At 40.6% G+C, this 15,515-nt stretch overlaps 1 protein-coding gene across 1 annotated transcript in view; it reads right to left on the reverse strand.

The window, feature by feature from the left end:
• The window catches only part of si:dkey-178k16.1 (band 4.1-like protein 1), a 148,756-nt gene that overhangs the window by 65,064 nt on the left and 68,177 nt on the right, over positions 1 to 15,515 (reverse strand). Inside the window, exon 4 of the mRNA XM_063014967.1 lies at positions 4,286 to 4,390. Within this exon, the coding sequence (XP_062871037.1) occupies positions 4,286 to 4,390 (105 nt within the window). The remainder of the gene's footprint in view (positions 1 to 4,285; positions 4,391 to 15,515) is intronic.

Here is a 15,515-nt window from a genome sequence, read left to right on the forward strand (position 1 = left end):
CAGACCTCTCTCATCTTTCTAAGTAGGAGAACTTGCACAATCAGTGGCTGACTAAATACTTTTTGGCCCCACTGTAGGTGGTGGGTCATTCTCAGGACTGCAGTGACACTGACATGGTGGTGGTGTGTTAGTTTGTGTTGTGCTGGTATGAGTGGATCAGACACAGCAGCGCTAATGGAGTTTTTAAACAACTCAATGTCCATGCTGGACTGAGATTAGTCCACCAACCAAAAATATATCCAGCCAACAGCGTGGGCAGCGTCCTGTGACCACTGAGAAAGGTCTAGAAGACGACCAACTCAAACAGCAGCAACAGATGAGCGATTGTCTCTGACTTTACATCTACAAGGTGGACCAACTACGTAGGAGTGTCTAATAGAGTGAACAGTGAGTAGACACGGTATTTACAAACTCCATCTGATCCACTCATATCAGCACAACACACACTAACACACCACCACCATGTCATTGTCACTGCAGTGCTGAGAATGATCCACCACCTAAATAATACCTCCTCTGTGGTGGTCCTGTGGGGGTCCTGACCATTGAAGAACAGGGTGAAAGCAGGCTAAAAAAGTATGTAGAGAAATAGATGGACTACAGTCAGTAATTGTAGAACTACAAAGTGCTTCTATATGGTAAGTGGAGCTGATAAAATGGACAGTGAGTGTAGAAACAAGGAGAAGTTTTATGCATTTTCTCCTTTTTTCTCCAGACTTTAGCGCGTCCAATTACCCCATTGTATTATGCTTCCTCTCCACTGATGCCGATCCCCACTCCGATTGAGACAAACAAAGCTAACACACGCCCCCTCCGACACGTGTGCAGCAGCCGACTGCATCTTTTTAGCCGCACTAGGCGAGTTCATATGCGAATCAACTTTGTGTACAGACAAAGCCACACCCTGGTCAACACACTCTTTCCCCGGCTATGTGCAAGCCATCAATCAGCCAGCAGAGGTCGTAATAGCATCAGCTATGAGAGAGTCCCTATATGGCTTTTCCCACCCTGTGTGAACAACGAGCCAATCATTGTTCATATAGCCGCCCAGCCCATCCGGCAAGCAGAGCTGAGACTCAATACGATGTATTCGAGATCCCATCTCTGGTGTTCAGCGTGTGTTTTTACCGCTGTGCCACCTGAGCGTCCCAACTGGCACCTTTATTTGACCAGCTTTGCAGGTCATGCATTCTGCTCCCCAAGGATCTCGAACAAAGACGTAAACATAGATTTTTTTCTGTAGTTCGGCTGTGAATTTTCATTTATGCTTGGGCATGTTTAAGAGAAGTGCGAGCAGGTGGGATTTAAAAATCGCGGCTAGAAGTATTTTTTAGGCCCAAAAAAGAGGACATACCTAGAGCCAAACTACTTTGTGCGTGTTTTTGGAAAAAGGAAAAAAAATTTGAGTGCCCAAAGAAAACCCACATGGGCAAGAGAAAAACTCAGAATCTCAGAAACCATATTGCTTTGCGTCACCCACTCTACCAGCTGCATCAACATGCTGCCTGAGATAATTAATTAACATTGTATAATAAAAGTCACATTTTCTAGCTAATAAACCATGCTGGCTGAAAAGCACAGAATGGAGAATGATGGTATTAATGTCTACTTACTGACTGAAGGGCTGTTCAGTCTAAAAGCAAATTAGATCAGGCCATTAAAAGCTTCTGTCTGCATTTATTTTTATCTTTTAAACACTGTGTACGTCTGCCAACAAAAGAATGAGGTTTAGGATAATATTCTACTGTCGTTTTCAGGCAGACCAATGTGTTATGGTTGTTAGGAAACAGTGCAATGTGCTGGATAAACATTAATATGTAATAGCAGAAATGTGAAACATTAACAATTAATTAAGTTTACAAAATTTAAGACTTGGTTTTAGGTTTTTTCTATTTTATTTATGCATATTTCTCCCATTTTCTCCCAATTTAGCGTAGTCAGTTTGTCTTCCGCTGATGGGTGATCCCTGATTGCATTCGAGGTTGGTTTAGTGCTGCTCACGCCTGCTACAACCCACGCACAGCCCTTAGCGGGACCCTTTTTCACCTATGCACTCTGCATGCACAGGCGCCTCTCTATCTGCCTACCAGGGTCCTTACACAGCATTTGAAGACCTCACCCACATAGTCCAGTCATCCTGCCCTAGCAGAACCGTGTCTACTGCAGGCACTGCCAGTTATGCTCACTAGAAGGTTAGTTCAGAATCTCAGTTCTGGTGTGCTAGTGGAATATCCCGCTGTGCCACCTGGGCGCCTGGTTTTTGTTTTGATAAAAATGGGTAAAACTGATTGCCCAGATGGCGCAGCGAGATATTCCGCTAGCACACCAGCGCTGCGATTCTAAACAGCCCTGTCTGAATCTCGGCTTTGCTACCGGTCGGAATTAGCGGGCACAATTGGCAGTGCCTGCAGCAGACAAAATTGGCCACTGTGTCAGCTGGGTGGGAAGAGATCAGACTAAATACTTCCAACGCTTTGCAAGGACCCTGGTTAGCAGGCCGAGGCGCCTATGCAGGCCTGTGCAGAAGTAGATGAGCCTCATGTGAGAATCCACTGAGGCACGGGTGAAAAAGAAGGGGTTGAGAGACTGCGCACGAGTCGGAGGGGACGTGGAGCAGGTAAATATACCCTAATATAGACTAATTGGCTATGCTAAATCTAGAGAAAAAGGGAGTGCATAAATAAATAGAAAATAAGGGTAAAAAACATTTATAGTTATTTAACTCTAATCTCACACTAAAAATTAGAAATATCCTATTCATTATAAAGTAATTTGTTTTAGGAATTAAAAAAAAATCCTCTAAATATCCTATGTACTAATTTCACCTGTCTTTTGAAATGCAAATGTATATCATTATAACCTTATCTTTCGTGACCTGCAGTTTCACTTGGGTATGAATATGAGGAAACTCATAGGTCTGTTGGTTTGTCATACTCCAGAATTAGGAGGTTTGTAGAATACACAATACATAACAGGACAGAAAGGTTCTTCATAAAGTAGGCAACATCAAAAATGCCACTTGTACTAAACATTGAAATAGCTAAATGTACTTCTTTGGCAAAATGTCTTGTTAAGGAGTGAGGTAGGAAGTCAGCATTTTTAGAAGTAAAGTTCCTTTGAAAAATGATGTATTTAGTTCTGGGAACCATGACTACACACAGACAAGCTAATGTCTAACAGCGGCAATTTGTACGTATTACAAAGACATTTATTAATATAGAGAGGAAATATTTAGGGGAATGCTGGCGGTGGATGCTGTATGAAGTCTACAGATAAATGGTGTTCAGTAGAATAATATACACCGACCAGGCATAACATTATGACCACTGACAGGTGAAGTGAATAACACTGATTATCTCTTCATCACGACACCTGTTAGTAGGTGGGATATATTAGGCAGCAAGTGAACATTTTATCCTCAAAGTTGATGTGTTAGAAGCAGGAAAAATGGGCAAACGTAAGGATTTGAGTGAGTTTTAGTCTTGCATAGCCGCAGACCAGTCAGACCAGTCAGGGTGCCCACGTATCACCTACCTAAGCATTGTTGCAGACCATATACACCCATTGATGGAAGGGTATTCCCTGATGGCTGTGGCCTCGTTCCGCAGAATTATGCGCCCTGCCACAAAGCAAAAATGCTTCAGGAATGGTTTGAGGAGCACAACAACGAGTTTGAGGTGTTGACTTGGCCTCCAAATTCCCCAGATCTCAATCCAATCGATTTTACTATATTTCCTACATCTTAGCAAATGTAATTTTATAAGCAAACCCAAAGCATCCCTTTTTTCACTATGACTCTTGCATACTGTAAAGTTCGTTGGTGGATCCATAATGGCATCTTGTGGGGAAAAAAATCTACAGGTATTATTGCTTTGCATAGTCATATAACAGCCAACAAATATACAGCAATTTTACAGAGCTGGGTGCACCCTGTAGTCTAAATGCTTGTTTCTTATGATGCTTTTTATGTTCCAGGATGATAATGTCCTCATACATACTGCAACAGTTATTAAAAAGTGTGTTGATAACCACCAGGCTACAATGATAATGTCCCCATACATACTGCAACAATAATAAAAATAAGTGTCTTGATGAACATCAGGTTACAGTTAAGTATCTTATTTAGCCCCCTAAATCCTCTGATTTAAACATCACTAAACCTTTATGGGAAGTACTGGAGTACAGACTCTGAAGAACATGTCATTCTTTCTAAGAACTGTCCACTATTCCACCACAAACCAGAATAGGATTCAAGCTGTTCAGGCCACAGTGTCTTAAATCCTACCTTTAGGTTGTCCAAATCTGAGAAGGTCAGGCCGAAGTAGTCCTTTTCCAGCAGGTTCAGTTGATCACAGACCATGTTCATTAGAACTTGGCCTTTACAGTTTTTCTGTTAACACACAAACAAACCAACGTATTGTTAAAAGAAAAATGTGTATATTACAATGCAACAGTGAACACCAATCAGCCATAACATTAAAACCACCTCCTTGTTTCCACACTTGTTTCCATTTTATCCGCTCCACTTACCATATAGAAGCACTTTGTAGTTCTACAATTACTGACTGTGGTTCATCTATTTCTCCACATACTTTGTTAGCCCCCTTTCACCCCATTCTTCAATGGTCAGGACCCCCACAGGACCACCACAGAGCAGGTATTATTTAGGAGGTGGATGATTCTCAGCACTGCAGTGACAATGACATGGTGGTGGTGTGTTAGTGTGTGGATCAGACACAGCAGCGCTGCTGGAGTTTTTAAATACCGTGTCCACTCACTGTCCACTCTATTAGACACTCCTACCTAGTTGGTCCACCTTGTAGATGTAAAGTGAGATACGATCGCTCATCTATTGCTGCTGTTTGAGCTGGTCATCTTCTAAACCTTTATCATTGGTCACAGGACGCTGCCCACGGGGCGCTGTTGGCTGGATATTTTTGGTTGGTGGACTATTCTAAGCAGTGACAGCAGTGACAGTGAGGTGTTTAAAAACTCCATCAGCGCTGCTGTGTCTTATCCACTCATACTAGCACAACACACACTAACACACCACCACCATGTCAGTGTCACTGCAGTGCTGAGAATGATCCACCACCTAAATTATACCTGCTCTGTAGAGGTCCTGGGAGAGTCCTGACCATTGAAGAACAGCATGAAAGGGGGCTTATAAAGCATGCAGAGAAACAGATGGACTACAGTCAGTATTTGTAGAACTACAAAGTGCTCCTATATGGTAAGTGGAGCTTATAACATGGACAGTGCATGTAGAAACAAGGTGGTTGTAATGTTATGGTTGATCGGTGTATTCTGTGTGAGTATGTAAAAAAAATGTACTTAGTACTTAGTACTTGATGTACTTAGTGATAAATTAATATTTAAAGTATTTCATAACAGGCAAAACCTCTTTACCACTAATACCATTCCTGCAGATTAAACCTGCATGATGATAAGGTCAATGATAGCTCAGTGATTAAGGTACTAGACTAGTAATCAAAAGGATGCTGGTTCACTGCTAAGTTGCCATTGTCCTTAACCCCCAATTGCTTGAATTGTATTCAGCCACAATTTTATATCGCTTTGATAAGTGTCCACTAAATGCCAAAATGTAAATGTGGTTTCCTTCTTGATGTCATTCCATTGCATTTAAATTGTATTAAACACTAAACCCCAGCTAAGACGATCCAAATTATTCTGTTTTTCATTTATATGGGTGTTTTGGGTCACTAAGGTTGCGTCATGTAACTAGTTGTAAGTTTGAGCTGATCAACTGACATTCTTCCATAAAAAATATTTTACTATAATTTCACTATGCCTTGTTCACACTACACGATTTTTGCTTTGATTTCTGCTCGCTGACAGGTCGCCGCTATATGTTCTAGCTCAGAGGCATTCGCTCGGGACTTGAAATATTTCCTCTCAATTACTATGTGTAAACTGTTTAACAACTCAAGAATAATATCTAGCATGTTAAATATCTGGACCTGTCAGCAACTCAAAATCATGTAATGTGAAAGGTCGCAGCAGTAAAAACGCTGTTCACCAGAGCTGAGATCTCGAATACATCGTATCGAATCTCGGCTTTGCCTTCCGGCTGAGGCTGAGTGGCCACATGAACAACGATTGGCCTGTTGTTCAGATAGGGGCAGGATTAAGCCAGATGGGGACTCTCTCACAGACTAGTGCGATTACAACCTCTGCTGGCTGGTTGGTGGCGCCTGTACGGAGATGGGAAAGGAGTGCGGTAGAGGGTGTGGCTCTCCGTACACAGCGCTGTACTGCACTGCACTCGTCAAGTGTAGGTGATAAGATGTTCGATTGCTGTGCACGTGTCGGATTGGGCATGGAGCAGCCTCGTCCTCCTCAATCAGGAGCAGGGACCAGCATTGGTGAGAGGATGATTGATGGGTAGAAATTGGATGCGCTAAAGTGGGAGAAAAAGGGTAAAAAAATAAAAAATACAGAAAAGAATCCCAGGGGAGGATCTTATAAATGTGTAAGGCATAATATAGTTTTTAACAGAATACATCGGCGCGCACACAGACACATGCTTTACAGTATTTGTGACTTATCGTCCATGCCAAACCATAATACCAACATTGCATTGCAAAAAAATATTTATTTGACTTTCAACTCTCTCTGCATAACAGAACAGACGATCCCTGGTGGCTGCGTAGCCAAAATCCACTCCTTTACCCAGATTCATTAATTTTTTCAAATTGCTTTTATGCTGCATATCCGCGCACAAACAACTTTGATCACTCGCTTCTTGCTGGCGTGCATTTTTTGGACACGGTATCATTAAACACCTTGTCACTTTTCACGCGTGTTTGTGACAAAATGTCATTTGAGAGACCAGACAGACTCGTCAGAGATTCCTCTTGGTGATAGATGGTGTAGTGTGTGACCCCCTATCACCGATCAGTTGTGTAGTGTGAAAACCACAACGACTTTAAATACTCCTGATTACAAGAGATCAAGCTGTGTAGTGTGAACTGTACAGCAATCTGAACACTGAACTTTTAGTTGTTGCCTCAGTTGTTGGAAACTGTATAGGCCATGACACAAGAAAGCAGCCTCAAACCGTAAAGCAGGGATGCCCAATACCTCAATGTTGGTGAATACAATTGGCAGAATGTGCCTTATTTTAGTTTATATTACATTCAAACAGGCTATGACATTTCAACCCTTTTTTACTGCTTTCACCCAAAGCAGTAAAAAAGGGTTGAAATGTCATAGCCTGTCAGCGTGATGTAAAATGTGGCCACTGTCTCTTTACTACTTGTTACCATAAATCACTAAAGCCTGCTGGAACTTCCAAAAAAAATTATTGGAGCTAGAAAAGCAGGGGCATCTTGCATTCAGATTCAGAACATTCTATCAGACTTGCAACCGATTGCAATGTAGCTGAAGCTGATGTGTTGGCTTCAAAAATTTGCATTGTTGTTCCACATGGACTCATATGCTCTGGATGATGAAACTTTAACCCTGTACACTGACATCCAGATGAAACTGAGTGACAATTTTAAAGCTTGCTGGCTGAAGAAAAGTATCCAAACATAAGAAAATGTGCCACATACTGTATTTGACAGCATTTTTTGGATCAACCTATTTATGTGAATTAAATGACACTAATTAGGTCCAAATATTGATCCACCCTCACTGATGATCACTTGGAGACCGGCTTGAGAATTGGCATCAGTGACTACTCTCCAGACTACACCAACCTGGTTGACACAATTCAGTGCAAATTCAGGGCATTGTAGCTTAGCGGTAGTAGTAATCAAAAGGTTGCTGGTTCAAGCCCCACTGCCAGGTTGCCACTGTTGGGCCCTTGAGCAAGGTCGTTAATCTTTAATTGCTTAGACAATGCACTGTCATGGTACTGTGAGTCGCTTTGGATAAAATCGTCTGCTAAATTTTAAAAATGTAAAAAAAAAAAAAAAAGTGTGTTTTTAGTTGATTGCTATAACAATCTAGGCTCACTGGAGAGCATTAAAAAGTTTCCAAGCTGTCCGACCCTTTCAACCCTTTTTTAAAGGTAGATCACAATTACCTATTCACTGGAAAAAGTAGATCTCAATATTTTACAGTTGGGATATGGTATAGTGTCGCATTGTGCAAACAATGTGTTCAAAAAACAGTGGAACATCCAAATCAAATCAAATCACTTTTATTGTCATGTCACATTAACATGGGTGTGAAAAGTGAGTGAAAATATTGGGTGCACAGTCCCTCACAGTTTTAACACACATTTGCTTACATAAATCTTACATAAAACTAGCACCATCTGTTCAATATATACATGTAAAGCTATGAATGTACATACATACAGCATTAAAGTATAATCTACTGTGTGTCCGTTAATGTAAATGTTTCAAGTATTATTCCGGCATATAACGTTTCAATTTTGGAATTAGAATAATGTTACAATGTCCAGATGTGCTGGTATTTTTTCAGAATAAGTTATGTGTTTCAAGTGAAGTCAAATTTATTTATATAGCGCTTTTTACAATGAACATTGTTTTAAATCAACTTCGCAGAATCCAGGACCAACAGACCAAAAACTAGTGGTGGGCGGATAGATCCAAATATCGATATTATCGATACCAATGTTGGTATTGGTATTGGTATCGGATCGATACTAGTGTGATAAGATCGATACTTTAGTTTTACTTTTTCTCCGATACATTCAGTACGTTTCTCCCGTTTCGTCAGAAAGTAAAGACCATGTCTGTATAGACTCCGCTCCTCCTTACTCCTCCCCTCTTGCTCTGCTGTGTTTTGTTGTGGTACCGCCACGGTGTTATGTTGTTAAATCCTAACAGACATCAGTACATTGGTAGGCATTGGAAGATTGTAAGTTTTTGAATACTTTGCTTTGCAGATACAGAAATATGTAAATTTTATGGAAATAATAGTGTAAACTATACATACGTAAAGTACAGACGCACCATATGCAAATGAATGGCAGCATGCGTAGTGAGGCTCTTTTTCCCTGTGTTTGTGTTTTGGTGAATGAGAGCTCTTTTCTTTTGACTTTGTGCTTATAAATGTAAACAGAATAGCATTGATTTTTTTTATTTTAAATTAGCAAGGACACATATATTCGGTCACTATTAAAAATTTACATATGTATTCACCCAGCAAACACAACTATGTGGTATGAGTTAGCTGCTTTGTGGTGATACACCATGATGGTAACGTTGTGAGAAAGAAAAGCACCCAGAAACAAGAAATCAGACCACTTTAAACAACTGAATTTATTTACAACTCTACTGAGAGCGACTACTTACAAAAAATGTATGTATTACAATAATAAAGGTCACACATAAAGGTCATGAAAATTCATTCAGATTTAGCAATTTGATGATGCATCTACCGTAATTATTGAAAAGTATCGATACCAAATTTTGCAGTATCGCACACCACTACAAACACCTATTGAGCAAGCCGAGGGCGACTTCCAGGTAGTCTTTTGCAAACTTCAGACTAATGCAGCTATATTTTTGAATTGCCATGTTTTAGAAGTTTACAATCTTTCCAGCCTTAACTGTGAATGATTTACCAATGCTATTTACCAATGCAGACACTTTCAACCAAATATACTTACACTTATTACTGAATACAATCCTAGGAGTTGAGGGTTAAGGTCCTTGTTTAGGGGCCCAACAGTGGCAGTTTGATGGTGTTGTGGCTTAAACCAGTAACAGTCTGCTCTAAACTCAAGGACCATAACCACTAAGCCACCATTTCCACCACTTCAGTCAGAAACTCTAGACAAACTCTCTTTCCAGAAAAGTTGGGACATTATGTAAACCTTTATTCAAGTGGAAAATGTACCAAATAAAGTTTTTTAACCAACCTAACTGTATTATAAATAGAAGTCGAAAAAGTTAAGACAGATGTGTTTCCTACTGTGTTACATCAACTTTCCTATTAATTACACTTTTAATAGTTTGAGAACTGAGAATACTAACTATTGCAGTTTTGCAAGTGGAAGATTCGCTCATTCATGCTTAATACAAGACTTCAGATGTTTAACAGTCTGTGGTCGCCACTGTCTGATTCTCCTCCTCCTGATGTTCCATACATTTTCATTAGGAGACAGATTTGGATTGCACGCAGGCCAGTCAAGCACATGAACTTTTTGTCTTCAAAAGACACACTATTGTAGTGCATGCAGAATGAGACCTGTCATTGTCTTTCTGAAATAACATTTGATGGCAACATATTTCTCTCTAAAATCCCAATTCATGCCTTCTTGTCAATGGTATCTTCACAGAAGTGTAAGCTTCCATGCTCTGGGCATTGATGCACGACCCTACTATGACAGATGTTGGCTTTTGCACCCTTCAACTGGCACACATAAAGATGTTTTAAGTAAGTGCGCCAACTGAATCTAAAAGTGTCAAGAAGCATAATTCTAATTAATATAAACTTTTTCTTTGATGTGGAGTCATGACCTCAGTGTCCATTTTTCCCAAAAAGAAGTGTAAATGTGGACTTATCTAACCATAGCATAGGTTTCTACTGTCTTTTAGTCCAACTAAGATGAAAAAGAGCTCAGCTGCATTTCTGCATTGAATTAATTTATGATTTCCCATTGCATAATAGATTTTTTCTGGTTGCATTTGTTAATGCAGACAACAGACAAGTACCTCTGTGCCCATGTATAATGTGTTACCCCTCACAGCAATTGGGTAGGGAAATTACCCTCTATCATACTTTCCCAATCTTTGTTCTCCAGACATTCTTTGTAATCCCCTCTCCATTCTCATTTCCTTACCCCCTCAATTTCCTCTTCTCCTTCTTTATTCCTCTTCTCATTCCTTGTGTAGATAAAGCCTCCCCAAAAATATGTCTAGTCAGTTGTGTTGGTCTTCCATGCTGCACCCATACATCTGTATGTGTTGATAAAACTCTGAAGACACAGTCTCCTGACTTTTATATGCTGAATTTTTAACAATGTATTATACATACTGTACATCGATGAGGCATAACATTTTGACCACTGACAGGTAGTGAATAACTGATTATCTCTTCATCACGGCACCTGTTAGTGGGTGGGATATATTAGGCAGCAAGTGAACATTTTATCCTCAAAGTTAATGTGTTAGAAGCAGGAAATTTTTGTTTGAGTTTGACAAGGGCCAAATTGTGATGGCTAGACGACTGGGTCAGAGCATCTCCAAAACTGCAGCTCTTGTGGGGTGTTCCCGGTCTGCAGTGGTCAGTATCTATCAAAAGTGGTCCAAGGAAGGAACAGTGGTAAACCGGCGACAGGGTCATGGGAAGTCAGGGCTCATTGATGCAAGTGGGGAGTGAAGGCTGGCCTGTGTGGTCCGATCCAACAAACGAGCGACTGTAGCTCAAATTGCTGAAGAAGTTAATGCTGGTTCTGATAGAAAGGTGTCAGAATACACAGTGCATCACAGTTTGTTGCGTATGGGGCTGCATAGCCGCATACCAGTCAGGGTGCCCATGCTGACCCCTGTCCACCGCCGAAAGCGCCAACAATGGGCACGTGAGCATCGGAACTGGACCACGGAGCAATGGAACAAGGTGGCCTGATCTAATGTATCAAATTTTTTTTTACATCACATGGATGGCCGGGTGTGTGTGCGTTGCTTACCTGGGGATTACATGGCACCAGGATGCACTATGGGAAGAAAGCAAGCCAGCGGAGGCAGTGGGATGCATTGGGCAGTGTTCTGCTGGGAAACCTTGGGTCGTGTTATTCATGTGGATGTTACTTTGACACGTACCACCTACCTTAGCATTGTTGCACACCATGTACATGCTTTCATGGGAACGGATCTGCTGCTAACATCTTGGTGCCAGACACCACAGCACAACTTCAGGGGTCTAGTGGAGTCCATGCCTCAATGGGTCAGGGCTGTTTTGGCAGCAAAAGGGGGACCAAGACAATATTATGAAGATGGTCATAATGTTATGCCTCATTGGTGTATACATACTCAATGTGGCTGTTAAACCTAAACCCAAAAAATAGAAGACATGCTCAGCTACGTTTGGCTCATGTTTTAATGAAATAGCTTTGTGTTTGTTTGGTTGCAAGGTACTCACACTACATTTTGTTTACATTCTACTTACATTTATTATATCACTAATTGAGAACAATGATGCAGTAATATTACACCAGAATAGGGGAAAAAAGGGGTTCATTTTTATTGATCGTGGACGGTTGACCCATTATAAACTCCCAGATTTGCCCCTGGCAGTCACATAAGAATGGTACTTGCCTAAATGCTTTACCCCCTATGGTTAGTCGATGTGGTATACTCATGCTGTAAGAGGCATTTTACTGGCTTTTTGTAGGTCCACTACAAATCAGTAGAAAATTCTCCCAAACAATTACAAGGTCAGTATGTTTAAACATTTCAGGACGAAAACACTCCAACTGCACATGACACAAATATTACACACATCCCCTCATATTGCTAGGATCATCTGGATCCCATTAAGGCTATTCTGCACAAAAGGTGGCAGCGGTGATGTGCTTAGATGTCAGCTCTCGATGTGACGCTCTGAAAAGACACCGAGTATTCACCGCCCAGGGAGCCTGGTTCCCACAGCAACAGGGAGACAGAGCACCTGTTTCCAAGGAAACCGAAGTGACGAGGGCTTTTTCCCTTGTGTCTTCTCCCAACCTCTAAAAGCCGAAACACAATACTTAATGTTTCAAGAGAAAGGAATGGGGGAGTGCTGACAGAGTTCAAGGGTACAAAAACTTCTTAGAAGCAACAGACATGGCTGAGTTAGGAAATAAAGCCATCAAATTGCGACCTCAGTGCCTGTTATTCAGACACATATTTCTCCCCACATGGTTGAAGGGCAATCAGTAGACAAAGTATTTTTCATTTCAAAATTATCCACACATTCTCTATTGGGGACAAATCAGGACTGCAGGTAGGCCAGTCCAGTACCCGTACCCTCTTCTTCCACAGTCATGCCTCTGTAATGTGTGCAGCATGTGGTTTTGCATTGTCTTGTTGAAAAATGATCTCAGTGTACCGTTCTGCATTAATGCTGCCATCACAGAAGTGTAAATGACCTTTGCCAAGAGCACTGACATGACTCCATACCATGACAGACCCTGGCTTTTGGCTGTAGAAATACCAGTCTGGTTGGTCCTTTTCGTCTTTGGTCTGGAGCACATGGCGGTTTTTTTTTCCAAAAAAAGACCTGGAATGCTGAATCATCTGACCACAATACATGTTTCCACTGTGTGATGGTCCATCCTAGATGCCTCAGAGCCCAAATAAGTCGATGCAGCTTTTGGACAAAGTTAAGATGAGGCTTATTTTTTGCACAGTAAAGTTTTAAGTGACACTGTGCATGTAACTCCGTATTGTAGTGCTTGACAAAGGTTTGCCAAAGTAATCTCTTGCAATATTTCGACTGATTAAATTTTGTAAATATAAGCACATTTTGAATTTGCCTGCAACACTCAAAATTTTGGAGCAGAGGAAAACTTACAGTAAAAAAATGATGGAATATTAAAGTTCTGTTATTTTCAAACATTCTACAATAAGCAGGTGAATTGATATCAGGTGAAGGGAATCATGATTGGGCATAAAAGGAGAATCCACCAGGCTCAGACGTAACAAATAATAATCACCAGTTGGTGCCAAACAATTATCCATCTACCTTACATATTACTGGAAAAAGATTCAGCGAATCCAGAGAAGTCTATTTAGGACAAGGCTGTAAACCACTGTTAAATGTGTGTGACCTTGGAGTCCTCAGACGCCACTGTATAAGAAACTGTCATGCTACTGTAATGGATACAGCCTTAGTACTATAGTACTTCAGAAAACTGCCTCTGCCTCAAGAAATGCCATCTGAAACTCTGTTACACAAGAAGAAAGCCAGGCATCAATTCTATTCAGAAATGCTCTAGTTTTCTGGGCCCTAACATCACAGATAGACCAAATGACAGTGGAAATGTGTGATGTGGTCAGATCAGTCAGATTTCAGCTTGCTTTCATAAATAAAACACATGTCAAGCTCTACATGCCAGAGATAGACCATCCAGACTGTTATTAGTGAAAGGAGCATATGGTTAATATATGTTATGGTATGGGTGACTTGCATATGTCTGAAGGTACCATTGGCATGGAGGTATACTGGGATGTTAGAGAGACACATGCTGCCATCAAGGCAACATTAATTTCCTGGAAGTCAATGGTTATTTCAGTAAGACTTCAACAGTAGGGGCTTACAGAGTGTGTGTGCTTGACTGGACTGCCTGCAGTCCAGATTTGTCTCCTATTGAAAATGTATGGTGCATCATGACAAGGAGAATCGGACAACAGCAAATATGGACTGTTGAGCAACTGAAGTCTAGTATCAAGCATGAATGGAGAAACATTCCAGTTGCAAAACTGCAACAATTATTGTCCTCAACTTTCTAACCATTACAAAAACTCAATAGGAAGGGTGGTGAAACACAGTGTGTTGCAGGCATCAAATTTTAAATGTGTTTATACTTACAAAATACAGATTCAGGAGAGTAACAAATCACTGCTTCTTCTATTTACTGCATTTCACAAAATGTCCCCACTTTTAATAATGGGCTTGTAAAAGAGAGGAAATAATATACATGGGTGCTTCTGACAGAAATGTCTCTGCTTTGAGTGAAAAGGATGACATTTATTTCTCCCCTGTTGATCAGAGCAACATTAGATAAAATAACTGAACATCGGCGTTCTGAAAGTAAAACTGCTATGTCGTTGGGCCTTGAGGAATTCAGTTTCCATTGATGTATAAACCAGTCAAGACTGACTCATAAAGATGTTATTTTTTATTGTATTTCTTCTTTTGACAGCTTTCTATCTCTACCACTACTACTATTACTATTTCTACATCACAGCTACACAGTGGCTCAGTGGGTAGCAGGATAGCACTGTCGCCTCTCAGTGAGAAGGTCCATCACATATCAACTTCATTTCATAACTAATAAAAGATTAACTGAAAAGAACTATTAGGGCCTAAGTGTGTGTGTGTTGAAGAACAGGGTGAGAGCTGGTTAAAAAAGTATATAGAGAAACAGATGGACTACAGTCAGTAATTGTAGAACTACAAAGTGCTTCTATATGGTAAGTAGAGCTGATAAAATGGACAGGGAGTGTAGAAACAAGTAGGTGGTTTAATGTTATGTCTGATCGGTGTATGTGTATATACCAAATTCAGAATATCATTAAATAAAAATTTTCATGCACTATGATAGTTGATGGTGTATGTTTACTAGTTATGTTCATACCAGTTAAGTCAAGCCATACAATCAGATGTCGTCTTTAATTAATTTCAGATGTATTTTGTATGGATTTTTATTATCATTAAACTTTGCACATAATTTACTTCAATGTAGCCTAATGGTTAAGGTACTGGACCAGTGATCAGAGGGTCGCTGGTTCAAGCCCCACCACTGCCAGGTTGCTGCTGTTGGGCCCTTGAGCAAGGCCCTTAACCTTCAATTGCTCAGACTGTATAAA

The sequence above is a fragment of the Trichomycterus rosablanca genome, chromosome 19 (assembly GCF_030014385.1).
Source record: "Trichomycterus rosablanca isolate fTriRos1 chromosome 19, fTriRos1.hap1, whole genome shotgun sequence".
NCBI lineage: Eukaryota > Metazoa > Chordata > Actinopteri > Siluriformes > Trichomycteridae > Trichomycterus > Trichomycterus rosablanca.